Raw genomic sequence first — 26,465 nt, 5'->3', positions numbered from 1 at the left:
TTGTTTCTATGTAATTACTGCATACTGTATATGCCATACGGAAAAACGAAACAGAAACGGAAACACAACGGAAAAAACAAACAAACGGAACAACGGATCAGTGAAAAACAGACCCCAAAACACTGAAAAAGCCATACAGTCGTGTGAAAGAGCCCTTACAATGTATCGGTGCAGTTACAAAGTATCAGCCTGGAGTCTGTTGAGCTCACAGATCATTGTCTAGACTGGATTATTTGCAGCAAACCCTCAGCTGTGAGAAGTTTAAGCTTACGTAGTTACATAGAACAAGTGAAAATAGACCTAAGTCCGTCAAGGTCAACCAGGTAAGTACAGGTTTTCAGCCTCTGAAAAGAAACTAGAATGTTCACAGCAAGCAGAGATCTTGCAGACAGCGAAGAATTGAAACACAAAGTTTATTAGAAAGTGTCAGGACTTTCAGTGCGCGTTTTATTCCTGAGGCCTCACAACCTCTCCGGACCAGGACCTGGCGCAGAGGGAGTCGCATTCTTTTCTTGGAGTCACCTCCAAGTTTCTGTCTCTTACAAAAGGAACAAAATCCTTCATCGATGATGTGAAATGATATCTGCACGGGAAGTAGGGGTTGTCTTTCTTTAATCACAACATGCTCTATGAATTTGGCGTATTTTTCATAGAATTTGTTTATTTTTTTCCCCCCAATAGAACAACAAAGGAAAAACCCAAAAAAGAGCCCGGCGGCGGTCTCCTGCTTGCTGCCAGTTTCCAGGAGTCTCTGCTCCCTGGCATGCACATAGCAGAGGTTGAATAGTGGCTGAGCAGGAACGAGGCAGTCCTCTAGCACAGAGTTTTTTTCTGGCTCAGTCAGATTTGGAGGTGTAACCCTGAGCTTTATTACGCTCTGTGCAGATTATTGAAGCCACTTGGAGGGAGGCAGAGAAACAGTCAGGCACAGGATCCAAGGACTGTACAGCGGGGGCGACGAGCCTCATTCATCCGCTGTCATTTGGGGATTTATCATTTTTCGGCCAAAAGCATCAGGATTCTTCGCAGCAGGAGGGAGTATATACGAAGGTAAGACTGATTATATAGCGGAAAGTGATGTAGCAGAGCTGAATTTGCCATTTGACTCTTTGGGGGCTGCATCATGAGTGCTCCCTGAGATCATGCCGCAGGTTTCACTTGAAATCTTATGCTGTGCCAAGTGACAAGCTCAGCTCTGCTGGTGTGCGCTCTGCGGACATCGTCAGGTCCCCAAGGGCTGATCTCAGGGAACATGGCTACACAAGGCTCATTCATACAGGTGATAAGCAGCTGCAGTCCCCGAGTTCAGTCCTTGCACACAATGTGAAGCTGACAAGTGTCCTGATATGGGACATTTCTATATTCTCCTACACGGGGGATATCATGTCACACGCCCAAGGTGCACCCCCAGTTTTTGTTTTGCAAAATTTGATCATAGGAATAGACATTTCGAAGTCCCAAAGCAATGCGATGACAGCGTAGTATAACATGGAAGGGCCACGTATATATATTCTCTATGTTTTGGCTCCCACACGAACAGGTACATTGACACCTATAGTCATTAAAAAACTGTAGGCTGATTCTTGGGGTGCAAGAAAATCTGGGGTTCTAGAAATGTTGTCATTTGAGGCTGTAGAGAATCCGCACACTGAAGTCTAATAAAGCAGGATGCTGACAGATGGGGTTCCAGAAAGGTAACACAGTGACATGTGCGATACATTGGCACACACAGTTCTAGAACAGCGATACTGCCATTGAGCATGATGTTTCAGAAAAACAGGACTATAACACTTCTAGATCTACCAGAGCGGCCCGCCACGGGTACGGCCACACGGTCAGGTGTCTGCATGCAGTTTTGGAAGCCAAAGCCAGGAGGGAATTCAGACAAGAGCAGAAGTTGCATCTTTTCATTTATAATCAACTCCTGATTTTGGCTTCCAAAACTGCATACAGAAACCTGACCGTGTGGCCGTACCCTAACCTTGAGGTTCTAGAACAGCAGCACTTCAACACCGAATGCTATACAACAGCAGCAGCACTCCATCAAATGAAGTTCTAGAACACTTGAGGCTCTAAAACGGTAATAGTATCACACTTGGGGTTCTAGAACAGCAGCACTCTACCACCTAATGTTACAGAACAGGAGCGCGCTTATACTTGCCATTCCACAACAGCAGCCCTCCATCAAATGAAGTTCAAGAACAGCTACACTCTAACATTTGAACTTCTAGAACAGCAGCAGTCTAACTGATGAGGTCCTTGCACAGCAGCCACCGAACATTTGAAGTTCTAGAACAGCATCAATCTATCCAATGAAGTTCTAGAATAGCAGCACACTAACATTTCAGGTCCTTGCACAGCAGCCACCCAACACTTGAACTTCTAGAAAAGAAGCAACGGAGGTTCTAGACCAGCATCATTCTGACACTTGAGGTTCTAGAACAACAGCAGTCTAATACTTAAGGTTCCTGAGCAGCAGCAAATTTGTGTTTCTAGCACAACTAAAACTTAAACCTAGCACTTTATGTTTTAGAGTAGCAGCACTCTAACACATGAGGTTGTACAACAGCAGCACTCTAACACTTGAGGTTCTGTGACAGTAGCACTCTTACATGAGGTTCTAGAACAGCAGCACTCTAACACTTGAAGTTCTAAAGCAACAACACTAACACTTGAGGTTCTGTGACAGTAGCACTCTTACATGAGGTTCTAGAACAGCAGCACTCTAACACTTGAAGTTCTAGAACAGCAGCACTCTTAGGCTGGGTTCACACCTGAGCGTTTTAGAGCGCGTTCCTACGCGCTGTAAAACGCTCAACAGGCAAAAACCAATGATTCCCTATGGGCATGGTTCTCACCTGAGCGTTTTACAGCGCGTACGATCGTGCTGTAAAACGCCCAACGCCCCAAGAAGTACAGGAGCTTCTTTGGGGCGTATTGTCGTGGGTAACACCTCTGTTTTTCTTTGTGGTCAATTGCAAGAACGCGCGTACGACGCGCGTTTCCAAAATACAAAAACGCCCCAAAATACACCTAAAAAACGCCCAATAAAAACGTCTGTAAACCGCGCTTATCCAATACGCTCAGGTGTGAACCCAGCCCAACACTTGAAGTTCTAGAACAGCAGCACTCAGCACAAGGTTCTGAACAAACAGCCCTTAAGGTTCTTCAAAATACAAGGTGATCTACAAACACAGCTCACCCTAGAAAGACAGCGCTCTTTCACCCCTGAGGTTCTAGAATAGCACGTGGCGCTAGGCGGCCCAGGTATCGCATGGTGGAGCGGCACTATTCTAGCATCTGCCAGGGATTAGCTTGCTGACATATATCAGTGACCTTTGATGTGTTGTCTCAGACGCCGCTCTGTGTCATTAAACCTGTTGATCAGGTACCTGGAGATAAGTAACGCCGCTCTGCAGAGGATATTTATTTTGCACTGTATATCCTGGTAATGTGACATCCTGCACGGAGACGGGAAGGTTGCCCCATTTGACCGCGTTCACTGAGACACTTAAAGCTCATTCTGAAAGCTGCTTATCCTGACAGATCATTGCTGATGTGTTACCGGATGTACAGCGGACCGCCATATCCAGCCCTAAGCATATCTGCCCATACAATAAAGCTTAAGCTACTTTCACATTAGCGTTTTAGTTTTCAGGTATTGAGTTCCGTCATGGGGGCTCAATACCGGAAAAAAAAAAAATGCTTCCGTTTTGCCCCCATTCATTGTCAATGGGGAAAAAACTGAACAGAACAGAGAGCACCGGAATGCATTGCGTTCCGTGTAGTTGCGTTCCCAGACCGCAACATGTTGTAGTTTGCTTACCGTCCTGGGATGTGGAGCAAGCAATGCAAGTCAATGGGAAAGGATTCGTTTTCTCTGCCACAATATAAAACTGATCCATCCCCCATTGACTTTCAATGGAGTTCATGATGGATCCGTCTTGGCTACGTTAAAGGTAACCGGATCCGTTTATAATGGATGCGGACGGTTGTATTATCAGTAACGGAAGCGTTTTTGCTGAACCCCGCCGCATCCAGCGGAAAAAAACGCTAGTGTGAAAGTAGCCTTAAAGGGGTGGTCGCATAATGATAACCCCTCTCAGCCTGGATTCGGCCTGGCCCAGCTAATGGCTGCAGGTCCAGCTTCAGAATCCCTGGCAATCAGCCAACCATACGTCTACAGGCTGGCCATTCAAATCAACACCCGAACAAGCGGTTCTCCACTGGATAAAAGAGGGGGGGGTCTTCATTGGGGGAGCCCCTCCTTAATGTCCATATGGTCTAACAGGACATTGATAAATAAGTGTTGATCCAGAGAAAGGCAAGAACCATCTCATCTGAGATGCAAATCCCTAAACATGTGTCCACCCCTTGGGTCTGTAGTCAGCAAATGGAAAGTCCATCATCCTTATACAATTATACTTTTTATTGTTTTTTGTATTATTATTTTTTTGCAGCACGGTCCAAAAAATCTCATGTTAATACCCTGAAAACGTCAGCAAGCAGGCTCACTTCTGATGCTGGATCTTTTTATGGTTTAGTTTTACAGTAATTTTGCTCAGGGCGCTTGGCTCATCACAACTTTGGGCAAGTATTAAAGGGTCGTCCTGATGGGCCTATGGCCATCCTAGAGGAAGAGCCCCCCCCACTCAAGACCCCTTATTAGCCAGAGAGCTGCTGCCACTCTGGAGGACTTGGCATGACCACGTAACACTTGAATGTGCCGCCCCAAGCAGCTTATCATGGGGGTTTTAGCGACACAACTGGATGATCAGGGCCTTTGATGGAAACAAAAATTTACCAGGCCAATCAGAATCAGAATATCAGAATTCGAAATGAAGACATGTCAGGTCCGTCAACAGAAGCTGGATGGTAGTTTTCAGTTTACAAATATAAATTTGTAAAAAAAAATAAAAAATGAGCACAAACATTCAAAAAGACGGGTTACAAAGAGGACAGGAGTGGGGGAGCTTTACTTCCGCTAAGATTTCACGTATCCCCTGATTTGAAGCAGATCAGCTGGGGGCTCCTGTAGGATATCACTCGTAGCTTTCGCCATCCGATCCAATTATCGTCACTGTGCGAGGGGGAAATGGCTCCAGCTTCGTTCAGCAGAGGCTCGTCTGTAGTCCTTATGTGAAGGCAGCAGAGCTGTTGCAGTTTAGTGTCACCTCGGCCTCGGGAAACGTGGAATAAACATTACACAAAGCCTCAAACCGCAGCTCTCCGGAGGCGGGAGGTAACAGTAGGGGCCCCTTTATGTGCTGACTTTTTTGTTAAGTGGATCGGGCTTTTTCTTCTCCGAGGGGAACTAAAAAAAAATATAAATGAATCGCACTCGACTATTAATAGATCATAAATTTACCGCGCTATTGTAGTCCGCACATCAGGGAGTCATTTTGTGGGGAATAATGCATCACTCAGAACCGTCAACTTACTATTTTTCTCCCTCTTAGGCCTCACGCACACGACCGTTGTGTGTTTTGTGGTCCGCAAATCGCGGATCCGCAAAACACGTATGGCGTCCGTGTGCGTTCCACAATTTGCAGAACGGCACGGACAGCCATTAATATAACTGCCTATTCTTGTCCGCAAAACGCGGACAAGTATAGGATAGGTCATATTTTTTTGCGCTGTCCGCATCTTTTGCGGCCCCATTGAATTGAATGGGTCCACATCCGAGCCGCCAAAACTGCGGCTTGGATGCGGACTAAAACAACGGCCGTGTGCATGATGCCTTAGTCTGCCCAGTATTTTACTAGACAGAGCAGCAGTTTGTGCTCCAGAGCTGCTCTTCCTAAGGTAACTGGAGACAGGAAGTTGCAACCTTAGTCAGCCATTTTACAACTACTGGATCCAATCTTCAGGTCACCCAGTCGCCCGAATTCACAAGCTCTTCCCTATTGTCTTCTCTGCCTTAGGCCTCATGCACACGAACGTATATTCCTTCTGTGTCCGTTACGTTTTGTTTTTTTGCGGAGCCATTCATTTCAATGGGTCCGCAAAAGAAACGGAAGTAACTCTTTGTGCATTCCGTTTCCGTATGTCCGTATTTCCGTTCCGCCAAAAAATAGAACATGTCCTATTATTGTCCGCATTACAGACAAGGATAGTGCTGTTCTATTAGGGTCCGGCTGTTCCGTTCCGCAAAATACGAAATGCACACAGTCGTCATCCGTATTTTTTGCGGATCCGTTTTTTGTGGACCACAAAATACATACGGTCGTGTGTTTGAGGCCTCAGGCTACATTCACACGACAGTGAAATTAATGGTCATTCTGCGTCCATTTTTTGTCCATTTTTCGTGGCTGTTAAAAAACGGCAATGAAAAAACAGATGAATTTTATAGTTTTTCTTTTTTTAGCATCCTAACTCGTGCAGTGCCATCAGTACACCCCCACAGTGCCCCTGGTATCTATTATGGCCCCCCTGTAGTGGCCCCAGTGTCTATAATGCCCCCCATAGTAGCCCCAGTATATATAAGGCAATTTGGCGAGAGAGAAAAGAGAGGGGAGAGGCGCTCATAGGGTGGAGGGTAGCGGTTGTGTTGTTTTGCGTAATGGTCGAAGTGTGCTCACCTTTTGGTGTTGTGCTGGTTGGAGCTCAACGTCCGTGAAGGTAGGTACACGTGGAGAAATAAGGGGGCGTTGGTTTTTTTGGAAGGGTCGGTGCTGCCAATACCCGTTCGGTCCCTTAGGGTGGAGTTGCCAAGGACTCCTAGGGGCTGTGAAGGAAGAAGTTGCTGGTTTGTGTGCGAATGCACACAGTAGGGTATTTGTTTGGCGCACAAAAGGTCGTCCTTTTGTGCGCCAAACAAATACCCTACTGTGTGCATTCGCACACAAACCAACAACTTCTTCCAGTATATATATAAGGCCCCCCACAGTGTTCTGCCTCCAACAGTACCCACTCTATGTAAAATCCCCCCAACAGTGCCCTCCTGTATATAAAATCCCCCCACAGTACCCCTGTATATAAAATACCCTCCAATTGTGCTGCCCCGATAGTGTCCCCTGTATATAAAATGCCACCCAATAGTCCCCCTAGTAAAAATAGTGGTTTAGTGGCACCAATTGGTAAGAAGAAAAAAAAGAATCACCTCATCGACATGAACGCGCTCTGCACTGGAGGGAACCGGAAGGACCTGACTGCGCGCTGCCCTCCCAATGCCTGATATTTTAAGTTTCTGTTCACACCATTTCACACAACCATAGACTTTAATAGACAAATGTACACCTCTTAACATTTTCAACCCCCGTTCATTAGATACTTTAAGTCCTGGCCTACCGGGAACACCCATTGTACAGGGCAGGTGTGATTACTTGGGGCTGACGATCAGTGAGACCCCCTCAGGAGTCTTGTGGGTGAATGAAGAGGTGGTACGCATGTGTTCACATCTATGGGGCTGATGGAGATATCGTAGAGCAATATCCCAGCTTTTTTTCACCAAGAAACAGCGCCACCCTGGTCCATAGACTGCGTCTGGTATTGCAGTTCGTTTATTTGGATTGGGCAACATTGCAATAGCAGAATCCATCCATAATGAGCGCTGTTAATTTTTTTTAACTTTTTTGGACAACCCCTTTAATATCAGCTTTTCATGAGAATAAAAATTAGGAAGAATTTTTGAACTCACTGATAAACTATTTCATGGCTGCCACTTCAAACACTCTCGAAGATCAAGTCCAGACAAGAATGGGCACTAGAGCTAATGGAATGTGTCGCCAGGTGAATGCGGTGCGGGGCCTGCTCAAACCCACATGCTGGCAGTTTCTCACACACAATAAACACTACGTGGAGGAGCAGCGGTAATAATAGTAATAATGCTTCTCATGTGTCAGGTGCAGGCTCCAGGTGTTCTGGGCATGAAACTCCCATCATCCTCAGTCCACAGGAAATCCCATAAAGTAGTCCAGGGCCATAGTTACAAGTGATCGGGTCCCATAGTAAAGTCACAAACAACTTCTGTTACAAGCCTCACCTTAAAATTACAATTTCATTTTTTAAAACAGAGAGTACAATTTCACCAATCCATGGCGATCAGCTCTGGCTGCCTTGTTTTCAGCTATGCATTTTCACAGCAGCGGCCACTAGAGGTGAAATGTAGTATTGCATTCAATTCCTTCAGAGCTGAAGCTGCTTTTACACAATGGTTTTCTATTATGACATTTAAAGGAGGGTTTTAGAAATCGATGACCTATCCTCGGGGGGTGTGGTCCGACCACGGCCATTCCTCTAATCAGCTCCGCACACAGCGCCACACATTTTATAGTGGCTATTTTTGGAATTGCAACTCAGTCCTATTCACTTGAATGGGACTGAGCAGCATTAAGGCCATGTGTTCTTCAAACAGCTGATCAGTGGGGGTGCCGGGAGTCAGACCCCCACCTATCAGATCCAAGAAGGCCCCTTTTATCTTTTGGCAGGTGCAAAATATGAACTAATGCGTGCGGTGTCTCAATTCAGACTGCATAGGGGTTGACTAATGCTGATCTAGACAGGGCGGGGGCAGGGCATGATCCCGCACTCCCTGCCCATACTCTTCCAGTCTATTAAACTTCACACCCATTGCATGCATTATCCTTACATCACGATGTAATTGTTTTGTGGTAAGGTGTGTATTGCTATTTGTGTATATGCAAAGGAGAATTTTTTTCCCAGGCTGGACAAAGGATCTAATCAGAACAAACCCATTAATATGGGGAATGTCTGCTGTCAGCAGGTCACACGGATAACGAAATCTGCTGGGGGAATATTTAATGCTCGGCTCCACCACAATGCATGTGCTTGTACACCCAGTATGGTGATATCACAGGCAATCTATTTAGTGGTTCCCGTGTTGTAATCCCAGATTAAGCACAGGGCAGTCAGCTGCTCAAGGACTGGAGATGACTGGATCTTGGCACCAAGCTGGGAAATCATTTTAAGAGGTTGTCAAAAGTCATACTTCCTTTACTCCCATGCCGCCTTTTTCTGGGATCCCCGCTGATCCCATGCCATCTCTTCCATAGTTCCCTGCTGCTCCCATTTTGCCTTTTCCTGGGCCCCCTGCCAATCACATGCACCTCTTTCCAGGTTCACTGTCGGTCCCATGCTACCTCTTCCTCGACACACCTTCCCAATCCCATGCTGCCTCTTCCCATGTTCCCTGCCGCTCCCATGCCATCTCTTCCCAGGTTCTCTGACGTTCCTATGCTGCCTCTTCCCATGTTCCCTGCCGCTCCCATGCCATCTCTTCCCAGGTTCTCTGACATTCCTATGCTGCCTCTTCCCAGGTTCTCTGACGCTCCTATGCCGCCTCTTCCCAGGTTCCGTGCCGCTCCCATGCCATCTCTTCCCAGGTTCTCTGACGTTCCTATGCTGCCTCTTCCCAGGTTCTCTGACGTTCCTATGCTGCCTCTTCCCAGGTTCTCTGACGTTCCTATGCTGCCTCTTCCTAGGTTCTCTGACGTTCCTATGCTGCCTCTTCCCAGGTTCTCTGACGTTCCTATGCTGCCTCTTCCCAGGTTCTCTGACGTTCCTATGCTGCCTCTTCCCAGGTTCTCTGACGTTCCTATGCTGCCTTTTCCCAAGTTCTTTGACGTTCCTATGCTGCCTCTTCCCAGGTTCTCTGACGTTCCTATGCTGCCTCTTCCCAGGTTCTCTGACGTTCCTATGCTGCCTCTTCCCAGGTTCTCTGACGTTCCTATGCTGTCTCTTCCCAGGTTCCGTGCCGCTCCTATGCCACCTCTTTCCAGGTTCTCTGCTGCTCCTATGCCACCTCTTCCCAGGTTCTCTGCTGCTCCTATGCAACCTCTTCCCAGGTTCTCTGGTGCTCCTATGCCGCCTATTCCCAGGTTCTTTGCTGCTTCCATGCCGCTTCTTCCGAGGTTCCTTGCTACATCCTTGAAGACTCTTCCCAGGTTCCTTGCCACTCCCATGCCGCCTCTTCCCAGGTTCCCTGCCGCTCCCATGACGCCTCTTCCCAGGTTCCCTGCCGCTCCCATGCCGCTTCTTCCCAGGTTCCCTGCCGCTCTCATGCCGCCTCTTCCCAGGTTCCCTGCCGCTCCTATGCCGCCTCTTCCCAGGTTCCCTGCCGCTCCCATGCCGCCTCTTCCCAGGTTCCGTGCCGCTCCTATGCCGCCTCTTCCCAGGTTCTCTGCTGCTCCTATGACGCCTTTTCCCAGGTTCTTTGCTGCTTTCATACCGCTTCTTCCGAGGTTCCTTGCTACATCCTTGAATACTCTTCCCAGGTTCCCTGCTGCTCCCATGTCGCCTCTTCCCAGGTTCCCTGCCGCTCCCATGCCGCCTCTTCCCAGGTTCCCTGCCGCTCCCATGCCGCCTTTTCCCAGGTTCCCTGCCGCTCCCATGCTGCCTCTTCCCAGGTTCCCTGCCGTTCCCATGCCGCCTCTTCCCAGGTTCCCTGCCGCTCCCATGCCGCCTCTTCCCAGGTTCCCTGCCGCTCCCATGCTGCCTCTTCCCAGGTTCCCTGCCGCTCCCATGCCGCCTCTTCCCAGGTTCCCTGCCGTTCCCATGCCGCCTCTTCCCAGGTTCCCTGCCGCTCCCATGCCGCCTTTTCCCAGGTTCCCTGCCGCTCCCATGCTGCCTCTTCCCAGGTTCCCTGCCGCTCCCATGCTGCCTCTTCCCGGTCCACACCCCAGTCTCTGTATCCTGGCCTCCAATGATGACTTTTGGACACAGATATGAGAATCAGGGGTCACCACATTGCTTCCCAATCATTTTTCAGATTAAACTGCTGAACAGAACATTTGACGACGTGAAGGACGACTCAATGACTATTTTGTATGGGATTTTTTTCAGACGTGCATGACTCCCATGCTGGTGGTGCTTCTTGTTTATTTTGCGCTGTCTGTAGAAAGTCCCAGCACATTGCACGGCCCTCATATAAAAACTGAACGACATGTCTCGTGTTACACTGTGCTGTAAAACGTCACGGTGAGGCGGAATAAAAGGCACTAAACTTCTCTGCTGTCCCCCCCCCCGCCCCGCTATAATGTAAAAGACTGCATAGAGCGGTCAATATTATTATTATTAAAGCGCCATTCATTCCATAGCGCTGTCCATATGATAAGCGGTGCACATACATAATACAGACAATTGCTCTAAGTATGAACAAGACATAACTGCAGGATCCTTCCACAAACTTTTGTAGGGTTGTATGTTATATGGACCTTTGGAACTTTTACCTAAAGAGTTGGGTGTGTAAAACAATGGAGGGCTTAAGGGGTCTCATCTGCTAGAGAAGATAGATGGATAGATAGATAGACTAATAATAACTAACTTCATATTCTTCATGCTGCTTTTCAATGTGATCACAGTCTGTGATAGACTTTATGGCCACATAAATCTCTGCCGGTGATTATACGGCTCGTCCTTATTGTATCGCCCCAGTTCTAGTTACTACATTTGTGTTGATGAATCAGGTCTGAGAAATCTGCAGTGTGTGACACGTAATTAGGTGGCGGCATTGTACAGCAGCCGCTATTCTCCACCAAAATTCTCAGCATTGCTAGGTCATCAGACTTCTCACTTTTCTTATTACAGGATTACTCTATGCAACACGTCTCCTTAAAGGGATTAGAAAACTTAGAAAGGCCCCTTGACCATAAACTGGCCACAGGTCACACAGACACGTCTGTCCAGTTCAGCCTGTTAGAGTGGATCCAGAGGTTGTCCCACTGATTGGATCCACAGTGATCGTCTGTAATTGTAGGTGACACTGGCTGCAAGTATTCAAATCCTCTGCAGCGCCACCACAGGAGAAATAAAGTATTGCACATTTCTCATTGGAATCAAAAATTCATGGAATGAGCTGGGTCCTCCAGAGCGGAACTCTTTGCTCTTGACTCCATTAACTCATTATAAGTTATCTGAAAGTTGTTTTTCTAAACAAGATAGCCCTTTAAAGAAGATTTTCACCTAAACTTAAAGGAGTGTTTCTATCACCATAAAATAATAATAATAACAATAATGCAATAATACCAGAAGTTATTATTGTTATTATAATTTTATAGTCATAGAAAAACCCCTTTAAGTTTAATGCCTACTTCCTTGGCAATAATCAGATCACAAAATGTCCCTCTGCTGTAAACCCCAGCAATCAGCTGCGATTTATAGTGAAATTTGATAGTCAGTCTTCAGTTTCCCTGCAGCGCCACCACAGGAGAAAATGATGCCTTACATGTCTCTAATCCAATGAATAGTTTGTCTAAAATGGACAAGCCCTTTAAATAAGTGAAGGATAACCCTGCTCATTTTCTGTACAGTATGGGTGTTGTGCGGAGTCAAGGAGGTGCACCTTAGGCCATAAATGCATGAATTGTTTGCACACATGTCCCACTGCTCATGTCAGCAAAATAAACAGCCTGGGCCGACGGAGACGAGTGTATTATTCTTTCAGAGGACAGATAGGTTTCCTTACTGGGGTTTAAAGAAAAGGGTGAAGCCTGAATTTGAAGGGTCCGGTCAAACATCATGAATCATCTCAGGACGACATGTGGCAAAGAGACCTTAGGGCGCGGGTGCAGCTGCTGCCTCAGCACCCCCTATGGCTGCACTGCTAAGCGTGCATATAATAGCAGCAACACCCTGACCCTCTGCGGTTCTCTGTCACCTAGGTTCAGTTCAGCAGAGCCGTGGGAGTCTGAGTTTGGTGCAGGGGAAGACTGGGAACTTAAAAGGATTGTCCCATGAAAAATATTTGACAGTTTTAATACCAGCACCTGGATCTGAATCTTTTTTGTAATTGCATGCAATTCAAAATTTAGTATAACCCCTGAGTTATTTAATAAAATGTATCTGTATGGCGCCACCTGCTGCTTGTTTTTTTCTTATTTCTTTATCCTTCAACTGCCTCCTGAGCTGTGATAGGGAGAGAGCTGCAGCAAAAAAGACACGCCCCCTAAGCTGCAGCAGAAAAGACACGCCCCCTAAGCTGCAGCAGAAAAGACAGGCCCCCTGAGCTGCAGCAGAAAAGACAGGCCCCCTGAGCTGCAGCAGAAAAGACACGCCCCCTGAGCTGCAGCAGAAAAGACACGCCCACCTGAGCTGCAGCAGAAAAGACACACCCCCCTGAGCTGCAGCAGAAAAGACACGCCCCCTGAGCTGCAGCAGAAAAGACAGGCCCCCTGAACTGCAGCAGAAAAGACACGCCCCCTGAGCTGCAGCAGAAAAGACACGCCCCCTGAGCTGCCAGCTTGATATAAATCTAGGAGAGTAATGAATGGGGAGATCTCTGGATCCATGGGAGGTCCAGGGCTGGTTCTAGCTTTGTTAGAAATAGATTGTCATGTAGTATATGATTTCAGATTTATTTTTGTGATGGGATAACCCCTTTTAAGTGGCCCTGGAAGAAAACCTACAAGTGGCCCCATGTCGTAGGTGAGTCCAAATTTACAGATGTCGGGGCAACACAAGCCAAATCTAGGCAGGGACAACAGAAGTAGGCGGGGCCTGCAATAACGTAGTGCAGCACAAAATACCGCCCCAGGTAACCCAAATACCGCAATGCAGTATAAAATACTGAGGACGGTGATACAGTTGAATTCAATAGCTGATGGTCCTACCATTAAATAATGCTGAGCGCATCAGATCGTTATGTACCTGGCCAGTGGCAGTAAGAAGGGCTCGGCCCACTGGGAAATTTTCCTGTAGGATCTACGGCCAGTCCGCCCCTTGTTTGGAGGATGGACAACAAATTCCTCATTAGCACTGTCACGATCTGGTCCAGATTCTGCATGGGGTTTACCTGTGTTAACAGGAGAACATTCATGTTCACAACAGGCTGTAAAGCGAGATGGTTTCCTGTGAAGCGCCTCCTGCTGCAGTGACATCTAGTGTTCAGTTGCAAAATTACAGCATACCCTTATTCATTTTAGGAGGCTAGTGACAATAATACTGAGAGTGACTGTCATTTTCTTCTCTACGCAGCAGCCTTTGGAACTGTCACACAAAGTGTCACGGTCCTTCATTGTGAAATTGTCCAAAAAAAAGAATAATTTTTAAGGTAGATTTTTGCTTTTGCTTATATACTTTTGCATGGATTCATATTCATCCCTGCATTTTTTAAAGTAAAACTTCTCCACCGTGTGACATAGAGAGTGACTACTACTCCTATGATCCTTTGCTACGCAGTCAGGAAAGACTGCATGCAGATCTTTGAAGCTGGGCTCTGCTAGCTAGGTCTGAGCAGCTGTATGCAGGCGGTAGGATGATGTGCTGAATGAACTGCGGGGACATTGCCAAGGTGAGCTCAGCATCAGCAGCATGGGGGGAGGCCATGCAGCACAGGACATGTGCCCACCACAGAGGATGACTGCATCCTAAACCCTGCCTGAAGCCGCCTGTGCTGCCATGTAAGTGACTATAGAAAGATTGCAACCTGCTGACTGTTACCATGTCTCTGCAAGGGGTAATAATTTTATAGCATTTTGCCATATTCTGTTTTTATAAAAAAATTATTATATGATGTAATGTATGTATCGCCATAGAGACTGAATATTTGATCCATGCAAAATGCAGAATTCCTGTAACCATAGTAAATGAAGATTGTAATTAACCCATGCAGTGCCAGGAGCTGCATTGCTTTCTGCAGTCACTCAGCATAGGATGAGTCTTATTGCGGGGAAGCAGGCAGGGTAATGCGGTGTAATCTGATGACAGGAGCCTGGTATTTAGGGAAAGCACGCGAAGGAGCAGGATGTCGTTACAGCAAATGCTAGGTGGATGATAAGGCAGGTTTAAGGGGACCTGACACTGAGCACCCTGCTGGCACCCTAATCCTACGTGACAGTCTAAGCCTGTAAATAAGATTCTGTGTCAGATCAGTGCTGCACGGAGATCTGTAGTTTATGCATGTACCTTCTCATTAAGCCAGACACGCAGGAGAAGAATTACCATTTCATTATTTATCCTGTACTGATCGTCGGTTACATCCTGTATTATACTCCAGAGCTGCACTCACTATTCTGCTGGTGGAGTCACTGTGTACATACATTACTTATCCTGTACTGATCGTCGGTTACATCCTGTATTATACTCCACAGCTGCACTCACTATTCTGCTGGTGGAGTCACTGTGTACATACATTACATTACTTATCCTGTACTGATCCTGAGTTACATCCTGTATTATACTCCAGAGCTGCACTCACTATTCTGCTGGTGCAGTCACTGTGTACATACATTACTTATCCTGTACTGATCCTGAGTTACATCCTGTATTATACTCCAGAGCTGCACTCACTATTCTGCTGGTGCAGTCACTGTGTACATACATTACTTATCCTGTACTGATCCTGAGTTACATCCTGTATTATACTCCAGAGCTGCACTCACTATTCTGCTGGTGCAGTCACTGTGTACATACATTACTTATCCTGTACTGATCCTGAGTTACATCCTGTATTATACTCCAGAGCTGCACTCACTATTCTGCTGGTGCAGTCACTGTGTACATACATTACATTACTTATCCTGTACTGATCCTGAGTTACATCCTGTATTATACTCCAGAGCTGCACTCACTATTCTGCTGGTGCAGTCACTGTGTACATACATTACATTACTTATCCTGTACTGATCCTGAGTTACATCCTGTATTATACTCCAGAGCTGCACTCACTATTCTGCTGGTGCAGTCACTGTGTACATACATTACATTACTTATCCTGTACTGATCCTGAGTTACATCCTGTATTATACTCCAGAGCTGCACTCACTATTCTGCTGGTGGAGTCACTGTGTACATACATTACTTATCCTGTACTGATCCTGAGTTACATCCTGTATTATACTCCAGAGCTGCACTCACTATTCTGCTGGTGCAGTCACTGTGTACATACATTACTTATCCTGTACTGATCCTGAGTTACATCCTGTATTATACTCCAGAGCTGCACTCACTATTCTGCTGGTGCAGTCACTGTGTACATACATTACATTACTTATCCTGTACTGATCCTGAGTTACATCCTGTATTATACTCCAGAGCTGCACTCACTATTCTGCTGGTGCAGTCACTGTGTACATACATTACATTACTTATCCTGTACTGATCCTGAGTTACATCCTGTATTATACTCCAGAGCTGCACTCACTATTCTGCTGGTGCAGTCACTGTGTACATACATTACATTACTTATCCTGTACTGATCCTGAGTTACATCCTGTATTATACTCCAGAGCTGCACTCACTATTCTGCTGGTGCAGTCACTGTGTACATACATTACTTATCCTGTACTGATCCTGAGTTACATCCTGTATTATACTCCAGAGCTGCACTCACTATTCTGCTGGTGCAGTCACTGTGTACATACATTACATTACTTATTCTGTACTGATCCTGAGTTACATCCTGTATTATACTCCAGAGCTGCACTCACTATTCTGCTGGTGCAGTCACTGTGTACATACATTACATTACTTATCCTGTACTGATCCTGAGTTACATCCTGTATTATACTCCAGAGCTGCACTCACTATTCTGCTGGTGCAGTCACTGTGTACATACATTACATTACTTATCCTGTACTGATCCTGAGTTACATCCTGTATTATACTCCAGAGCTGCACTCACTATTCTGCTGGTGGAGTCACTGTGTACATACTATTACTTATCCTGTACTGATCCTGAGTTACATCCTGTATTATACTCCAGAGCTGCACTCACTATTCTGCTGGTGCAGTCACTGTGTACATTACATTACTTATCCTGTACTGATCCTGAGTTACATCCTGTATTATACTCCAGAGCTGCACTCACTATTCTGCTGGTGCAGTCACTGTGTACATACATTACATTACTTATCCTGTACTGATCCTGAGTTACATCCTGTATTATACTCCAGAGCTGCACTCACTATTCTGCTGGTGCAGTCACTGTGTACATACATTACATTACTTATCCTGTACTGATCCTGAGTTACATCCTGTATTATACTCCAGAGCTGCACTCACTATTCTGCTGGTGCAGTCACTGTGTACATACATTACATTACTTATCCTGTACTGATCCTGAGTTACATCCTGTATTATACTCCAGAGCTGCACTCACTATTCTGCTGGTGCAGTCACTGTGTACATACATTACTTATCCTGTACTGATCCTGAGTTACATCCTGTATTATACTCCAGAGCTGCACTCACTATTCTGCTGGTGCAGTCACTGTGTACATACATTACATTACTTATCCTGTACTGATCCTGAGTTACATCCTGTATTATACTCCAGAGCTGCACTCACTATTCTGCTGGTGCAGTCACTGTGTACATACATTACATTACTTATCCTGTACTGATCCTGAGTTACATCCTGTATTATACTCCAGAGCTGCACTCACTATTCTGCTGGTGCAGTCACTGTGTACATACATTACATTACTGATCCTGTACTGATCCTGAGTTACATCCTGTATTATACTCCAGAGCTGCACTCACTATTCTGCTGGTGGAGTCAATGTGTACATATATTACTTACCCTGTACTGATCCTGAGTTACATCCTGTATTATACTCCAGAGCTGCACTCACTATTCTACTGGTGCAGTCACTGTGTACATACATTACATTACTTATCCTGTACTGATCCTGTATTACACTCCAGAGCTGGACTCGCTGTGCACATACATTATTTATTTTGTACTGGTCCTGAATTACCGAGCCTCTATTATACTTCAGAGCTAAATGAACAATTCTGTTGTCATTGGAAACAGTCATCACGCTTGCTGTAAGACACTCTCCTAACAGCTGAGCAGAGCTCCTACAATGCAGGGGGAGCTATTTTTTACATCATACTACTATACAGTACCTGATCTTTCCAGATGTTCATACAGCAGGCAGCTTAGGGCATATTGGAAGATTTCAGCTCTGAAGCCTGCTGAATTGTGAATGCATTAAATGATTGAATGTGTCAAAAATGCAAACTTGCCATTGCATTATCAGGCAGAATTAACCTAGTTCATTCCAGTATCAGCCTTTATTAGATATAACTCTTCTATACACCCATGACACACTCTTTAGCTGGGCCCTAGGCAGCTGCCCCCTGAGACTCTATTACAGCCCCTCTAGTGTCAGAATAAGGTATTGTACTTTATTTGATCCCACCAGCCCCTGGGTTTTCTGCATTGAACCCTGTGGGCCGGTACCTGGACCATCAGTGGCCTTCCTCACTACAACTTGTGATGCAGGTGTATCCCATGAGTCGTATATATATAATATATATATATATATTTTGCCCTTTGACATGTTTTGGAGATGGGTTGCGTTAATTCATGAAAACATTGCAAATGAGGCGTGCAGTGGGAATGTCACGCTTTACATGTGACACATGGGAACGGTAGAGCGCCATTCATCCCGAGCATGCAGATTTCAGAGGAGATAAGTAACAGAACAATCCCTGGGGAGAGAGACCGGATGAAAAATCCAGGATGATGGATAGGCTGTAAATCTCTGTGCACTCACAGGTGATTAGCTTGGAATGCCTTCTAATCCAACAGGAGCGTCTCATCTGTATAACTTTCAGCCTTGGAATTCTCTAAAATGGTCTGAAAGTTGAGAATATGACAAGATTGAGGAAGTGTCGTCCAGAGCTAAAAAAAAAAAAAAAAAAGCATCCACCGCTCTGGAGGACCCATCCCTGGTTATTATGGACAGTATTGATTTCAGTGTGAACGGTGTAATGCTTCATTCCCCCTGTGGTGGCGCTGCAGGAAAATGAAACACCTGCTTTCAGGATCTACAGATTATCAATGATTGCTGGAGGTCCCGATACCCCTCAGCTTAATTTCAGCTGGTACAGACAGACACAAGGACACATGAAGCAGATTGTGAGAGAATCACCACTTCATATGGAATTAGTCTAATACGGGGTTTAGACAGCCAGATCTTTATTTTTAGGATCGGAGTCAAGGTAAAGGCCATGTACACCTTTAGGGGCAATTTATTTTTATTATTGCATTGTACTCATTATAAGCTAAAAATATTTTTTTTTCAATTGGTCTTTATTAAAAATATGGAGTCATTTTCTCTGTACGGAGCTGAGATGCTCTAGTAGAAGAGTTAAAATTTTCCCATTGGGAATAATAGCCATTTAGCCACAATAGGCTAAGTATAAGCAGGATTGTCTAAGATACCGGACTAACTTTAAAATCCGGATACAAGCATACAAGGTGAACGAACATCCCCCCTTTATCAGCAGGATCTCCTCTGTCTATATCTTAATTGAAAAGCCCGCTCCCGACCACGTGGGATGCCAAGTGGAACGCCGAGCTGGTACGTTTGGGGGAGAGTACACCGCTAGCAAGGTCACCACGTTGAACGCCGGGACGCTGAGGAGAAATGACATTACCAGCATCGCCGCACGGACCCACATCGCGGACCTCTGCTGCTACAACACTACAGGGTAAGGGTAAGGTTCCGGACGGGGTCACTCTTAGGGCCCTTTCACACTTGCGTTGTCCGGATCCGGCGTGTACTCCACTTGCCGGAATTACACGCCGGATCTGGAAAAACGCAAGTGTACTGAAAGCATTTGAAGACGGATCCGTCTTCAAAATGCTTTCAGTGTTCCTATGGCAGCCAGGACGCTATTAAAGTCCTGGTTGCCATAGTAGTAGTGGGGAGCGGGGGAGCGGTATACTTACAGTCCATGCAGCTCCCAGAACGCCCCAGGCGCATGGATGACGTGTACATGCGATCACGTCATCCATGCGCCTGGGGCGCCCTGACGTCACTCTGGAGCGCCCCGGGAGCCGCACGGACTGTAAGTATGCCGCTCCCCGCTACACTTTACCATGGCTGCCAGGACTTTAGCGTCCCGGCAGCCACGGTAACCATTGAGAAAAAGCTAAACGTCGTATCCGGCAATGCGCCGAAACGACGTTTAGCTTAAGGCCGGATCCGGATCAATGCCTTTCAATGGGCATTAATTCTGGATCTTGCGGCAAGTGTTCAGGATTTTTGGCCGGAGCAAAAAGTACAGCATGCTGCGGTATTTTCTCCGGCCAAAAAACGTTTCGTTCCGGAACTGAAGACATCCTGATGCATCCTGAACGGATTTTTCTCCATTCAGAATGCATGGGGATAATCCTGATCAGGATTCTTCCGGCATAGAGCCCCGACGACGGAACTCTATGCCGGATCCGGACAATGCAAGTGTGAAAGGGGCCTTATCAGGGCGGGTGGTCTGTGGTTAGGCCATCAGGGCCAGAATAGCACCCCCTGTAGGGCAATATCAGGGACAGTTCTTTGCCCACCCTGTCCTTCAATACCACATCATCATCTAGCCCAGGGATAGATGGTGTTTGCTTTCCCTCCTGGATTCATAGATGTGCACTGGAACACCCCGGATTGTGGTAGGACATATGGTTCTGATTTGGTGCCGCCGAGCACTTGTTATTGCCGACCACATCTATGCTTTTTGCTTAACTTTAATAATTTAATTTATTTTCATTTTAAGGGATATCTTTTCCATTCACACGTCCGCAAAATGGGTCCGCATCTGGGTGCAGACCCATTCATTTTGAATGTGGCCAGAATGTGCTGTCCGCATCCGCATTTGCGGATCCGCACTTCCACATCTGTGCTTCAGTTTTCCGCAAAAAAATAGAACATGTCCTATTCTTGTCCACAATTGCAGACAAGATTAGGCATTTTCTATTATAGCGCTTGCGATGTGCGGTCCGCAAAATGCGGAATGCACATTGCCGGTGTCCGTGTTTTGCGGATCCGCAAAACACTTACGGACGTGTGAATGGACCCTCATAGTAACATTATTAAAGGTTACGTTTTATCTTTATGTATATTCTAATGGATTGCCTTCCGTGTACAATGTCATAATATACTTTCTATGTTAGACAGTATATTATAGTGCATTTGTGCGGCAGTTGTGTGCGGTTCTGCTGCGATACCGCAGGTATATAGAGGGGCAAGCGTTATTGGAACAAATAATTTCTACTGGTGTGATATACCAGTCACCCCCCCAAAAAAACTGATTAAAGCGGGGTGTTATATACCACCATACTTTCTTTATAGTGCATTTGGGTACTGTATAGTGCATTTGCGCTTGCGCGTACGCGAAAATTATATTGCTGATATTTTGCATTGAAATGTTTTTTTTTATGGAGATTGCAAATTTGAATAATACATCTGGTGTCACTGTCCATGTTGTGGGACTATTTGTGCACTTCTAGTAATTATTTCTTGGCTGCAAATATGAGCTGAAGGTTTTTAAGGTTCGCCTGCCATTAAAATGAATGGGACCCGCCGCAAACTTGCGGTTGGCGAACATTTGATCGCGTTCACGAACCGTCCCAGCAGATGTTCGTCCATCACTAATTACGATAATATTTTTTACTATTACCCGTACTGCCATCAAGAGACATATATTCTCAAAAAGCTGCTTGGGATTCCAGCCATTTATGATGTCATCTATTTATTGCTACTAAAAGCTAACATTGATTGACTGCGGTCCTTCTAAGCTGGTTTTTATTAAGTTTTTTATTACCTTTTTATCACTACTTTATCACTTTCTTATATTTTTTATTACCTTTGTATACTATTTATTTAAATTGATGTGATTTAATCTGCATATATATATATATATATATATATATATATATACAGACGTGGACAAAATTGTTGGTACCCTTTGGTCAATGAAAGAAAAAGTCACAATGGTCACAGAAATAACTTTAATCTGACAAAAGTAATAATAAATTAAAATTCTATAAATGTTAACCAATGAAAGTCAGACATTGTTTTTCAACCATGCTTCAACAGAATTATGTAAAAAAATAAACTCATGAAACAGGCATGGACAAAAATGATGGTACCCCTAGAAAACACAGAACATAATGTGACCAAAGGGACATGTTAATTCAAGGTGTGTCCACTAATTAGCATCACAGGTGTCTACAACCTTGTAATCAGCCATTGGGCCTATATATATGGCTCCAGGTAATCACTGTGTTGTTTGGTGATATGGTGTGTACCACACTCGACATGGACCAGAGGAAGCAAAGGAAAGAGCTGTCTCAAGAGATCAGAAAGAAAATTATAGACAAGCATGTTAAAGGTAAAGGCTATAAGACCATCTCCAAGCAACTAGATGTTCCTGTGAGTACAGTTGCACATATTATTCATAAGTTTAAGATCCATGGGACTGTAGCCAACCTCCCTGGACGTGGCCGCAGGAGGAAAATTGATGACAAATCTAAGAGACGGATAATCCGAATGGTAACAAAAGAGCCTAGAAAGACTTCTAAAGAGATTCAAGGTGAACTTCATGCTCAAGGAACATCAGTGTCAGATCGCACCATCCGTCGTTGTTTGAGCCAAAGTGGACTACATGGGAGACGACCAAGGAGGACACCATTGTTGAAAACGAATCATAAAAAAGCAAGACTGGAATATGCCAAACTACATGTTGACAAGCCACAAAGCTTCTGGGAGAATGTCCTGTGGACAGATGAGACAAAAATCGAAGTTTTTGCCAAGGCACATCAGCTGTATGTTCACAGACGAAAAAATGAAGCATATCAAGAAAAGAACACTGTCCCTACTGTGAAACATGGAGGAGGCTCTGTTATGTTCTGGGGCTGCTTTGCTGCGTCTGGCACAGGGTGTCTTGAATCTGTGCAGGGTACAATGAAATCTCAAGACTATCAAGGAATTCTAGAGAGAAATGTACTAGCCAGTGTCAGAAAGCTTGGTCTCAGTCGCAGGTCATGGGTCTTGCAACAGGACAATGACCCAAAACACACCGCTAAAAACACCCAAGAATGGCTAAGAGGAAAAAATTGGACTATTCTAAAGTGGCCTTCTATGAGCCCTGACCTCAATCCTATTGAGCATCTTTGGAAGGAGCTGAAACATGCAGTCTGGAAAAGGCACCCTTCAAACCGGACACAACTGGAGCAGTTTGCTCATGAGGAGTGGGCCAAAATACCTGCTGAGAGGTGCAGATGTCTCATTGACAGTTACAGGAAGCGTTTGATTGCAGTGATTGCCTCAAAAGGTTGCGCAACAAAATATTAAGTTAGGGGTACCATCATTTTTGTCCATGCCTGTTTCATGAGTTTATTTTTTTACATAATTCTGTTGAAGCATGGTTGAAAAACAATGTCTGACTTTCATTGGTTAACATTTATAGAATTTTAATTTATTATTACTTTTGTCAGATTAAAGTTATTTCTGTGACCATTGTGACTTTTTCTTTCATTGACCAAAGGGTACCAACAATTTTGTCCACGTCTGTATATACAGTACAGACCAAAAGTTTGGACACACCTTCTCATTCAAAGAGTTTTCTTTATTTTCATGACTATGAAAATTGTAGATTCACACTGAAGGCATCAAAACTATGAATTAACACATGTGGAATTATATACATAACAAAAAAGTGTGAAACAACTGAAAATATGTCATATTCTAGGTTCTTCAAAGTAGCCACCTTTTGCTTTGATTACTGCTTTGCACACTCTTGGCGTTCTCTTGATGAGCTTCAAGAGGTAGTCACCTGAAATGGTCTTCCAACAGTCTTGAAGGAGTTCCCAGAGATGCTTAGCACTTGTTGGCCCTTTTGCCTTCACTCTGCGGTCCAGCTCAGCCCAAACCATCTCGATTGGGTTCAGGTCCGGTGACTGTGGAGGCCAGGTCATCTGGCGCAGCACCCCATCACTCTCCTTCATGGTCAAATAGCCCTTACACAGCCTGGAGGTGTGTTTGGGGTCATTGTCCTGTTGAAAAATAAATGATGGTCCAGCTAAACGCAAACCGGATGGAATAGCATGCCGCTGCAAGATGCTGTGGTAGCCATGCTGGTTCAGTATGCCTTCAATTTTGAAGAAATCCCTAACAGTGTCACCAGCAAAGCACCCCCACACCATCACACCTCCTCCTCCATGCTTCACGGTGGGAACCAGGCATGTAGAGTCCATCCGTTCACCTTTTCTGCGTCGCACAAAGACACGGTGGTTGGAACCAAAGATCTCAAATTTGGACTCATCAGACCAAAGCACAGATTTCCACTGGTCTAATGTCCATTCCTTGTGTTCTTTAGCCCAAACAAGTCTCTTCTGCTTGTTGCCTGTCCTTAGCAGTGGTTTCCTAGCAGATATTCTACCATGAAGGCCTGATTCACACAGTCTCCTCTTAACAGTTGTTCTAGAGATGTGTCTGCTGCTAGAACTCTGGGTGGCATTGACCTGGTCTCTAATCTGAGCTGCTGATAACCTGCGATTTCTGAGGCTGGTGACTCGGATGAACTTATCCTCCGCAGCAGAGCTGACTCTTGGTCTTCCTTTCCCGGGGCGGTCCGCATGTGAGCCAGTTTCTTTGTAGCGCTTGATGGTTTTTGTGACTGCACTTGGGGACACTTTCAAAGTTTTCCCAATTTTTCGGACTGACTGACCTTCATTTCTTAAAGTAATGATGGCCACTCGTTTTTCTTTACTTAGCTGCTTCTTTCTTGCCATAATACAAATTCTAACAGTCTATTCAGTAGGACTATCAGCTGTGTATCCACCTGACTTCTCCACAACGCAACTGATGGTCCCAACCCCATTTATAAGGCAAGAAATCCCACTTATTAAACCTGACAGGGCACACCTGTGAAGTGAAGACCATTTCAGGTGACTACCTCTTGAAGCTCATCAAGAGAATGCCAAGAGTGTGCAAAGCAGTAATCAAAGCAAAAGGTGGCTACTTTGAAGAACCTAGAATATGACATATTTTCAGTTGTTTCACACTTTTTTGTTATGTATATAATTCCACATGTGTTAATTCATAGTTTTGATGCCTTCAGTGTGAATCTACAATTTTCATAGTCATGAAAATAAAGAAAACTCTTTGAATGAGAAGGTGTGTCCAAACTTTTGGTCTGTACTGTATATATATATATATATATATATATATATATATACAATACTATTCCTCCCCTTCCTCTCTTCTTTTTCCCCTTTAGGAACTATTGTTTGTTTTTAATTACTAATAAATTAACATTGTATTCATGCTTCACAAATGTTTAGAGTGCCATCCATCCGGTTTCTGAATACATTAATCCAAATAGGTGAGCCGCTGACTCTATTTATTAGCTTTACCTCCTGCCAACCCTTATACAAGTGTATTATCGACTAGACTGAGCATGCATGTGTTCTGAATAGGGACAGGGAAGAAGGTCAATGCTAAAGCTGGCCATATACATTCAATATTTGTTGGCTGATCCTACCGATTTCAGCAGGACCGGCCAACCATCTCTCGTGCTCAGGGGCCTTACGATTCCCCTAATGGCAGTCAGGGTGACAAGGATCAGGCATGTTGGATTTAAACTGCCCAAACGTTTGTTCTCAGGGAGATAAGCTGCTGGCACAGACTCCTCTCCTCCTCCAACTGAAATTGCATGCATGCTCGGCCGAGTTTAGTGTGCATATGTATGAGAGATCGGGAGAAGCAGTTTTCAGGCGAACAAGCCTTCATAATTGTATGGCCGGCCTTACATTGGTGCCTGATCAATGACTAAGGACTATGTTGATTTAATGATAAAATATCCCCGGGATCCGTTGGTTAGTTCACCAGCCCTGACTGGTTGCTTTCTGCATCCAGTCCACAGTTTCTTAGTTTTGATGCACAAGGTCTACTGTGTTCAATGGAGCAGTTGTATTGGTAATATCTTCACTTTGGGTATATTTTTTGTTATCTTTCGCCTTAAAGAGCCCCTAACAGACCCGGTGGGCAGATATTCCAGTGTTATTTTATCCAGAATTCCAGTCCCGTCTGTAAAAACAACATTTCCTACTTGATGCACGCTACACTGAAAACCCCTCGGAAGTACAGACATGAGTCTGTATGTGCTGAAATACACAGGGTATCAGAGGAGTATAGAACATGGGCCCCTGTGCAGGTGCCGTGGCTGGGTTTGAAGTGTCACCTAGTGTTACCGCTCTCTCTGGAGGGGGTGGCAAAGTAATGGTGCACCCTAATGTGACATAAGTCCAGAGAGTCAGGGTCTGCTGTAAACCAGTGTGCTTCTTTACTGGAGGAACTCAAGTGCAAAACTATACAGGCAGTGCACTGAACTAGCTTCTCCAGTCTCCTCCTTGGCAGAAGGAGGTTTCGTGCTGACGAAAGGTCTGAGCTAGCTGTCACTCTCTCTCAGAAGGCTGATACCTTAGCCAAAGGCTGGTGGCCCTGGGTCTGTGGCTTAGTCGTCTGGCTGGCCCTCTGGTCAAAGGGCTGGTGACTTAGGGCCCATAGCAACACATCCCCGTCTCAGCGTCTTCTTCTGGTCACTCATGCAGTCTGGCACAGTCTCTCCTACTAAGCATTGGTCCCTATCTGCAGACAACTAGGGTCTCTGACTGCTCTCCTTATATGCAGTTTCTAACCAAACTAGAACCTTCTAGTGGGAAGGGTGGAGTGGAGAAACACAGCCTAAACAGAAACAATGGTGCAATTTCAGTCTGTCAT

At 45.3% G+C, this 26,465-nt stretch overlaps 2 protein-coding genes across 4 annotated transcripts in view; one reads left to right on the top strand and one right to left on the bottom strand.

The window, feature by feature from the left end:
* The first annotated feature begins 914 nt into the window (after positions 1–914).
* PRRT3 (proline rich transmembrane protein 3) overlaps positions 915–26,465 on the top strand; it is a 61,885-nt gene continuing 36,334 nt past the window's right edge. Inside the window, exons 1-2 of one of the 3 annotated variants that reach the window (XM_044301683.1) lie at positions 915–1,050; positions 19,198–19,401. The gene's annotated coding sequence lies outside the window, so the exon portion shown is untranslated. Of the gene's footprint in view, positions 1,051–14,253; positions 14,358–19,197; positions 19,402–26,465 lie in introns of those variants that run through there. The other 2 variants (XM_044301682.1, XM_044301684.1) reach the window with 2 other exon arrangements.
* LOC122944124 (spidroin-1-like) lies at positions 9,081–10,616 on the bottom strand. The gene has a single exon (XM_044302354.1). The coding sequence runs from the start codon at positions 10,614–10,616 to the stop codon at positions 9,081–9,083; it is 1,536 nt and encodes a 511-aa protein (XP_044158289.1).

Source organism: Bufo gargarizans, chromosome 7 (assembly GCF_014858855.1).
Source record: "Bufo gargarizans isolate SCDJY-AF-19 chromosome 7, ASM1485885v1, whole genome shotgun sequence".
Classification (NCBI taxonomy): domain Eukaryota; kingdom Metazoa; phylum Chordata; class Amphibia; order Anura; family Bufonidae; genus Bufo; species Bufo gargarizans.
This window is presented reverse-complemented; position numbering and strand designations above follow the sequence as displayed.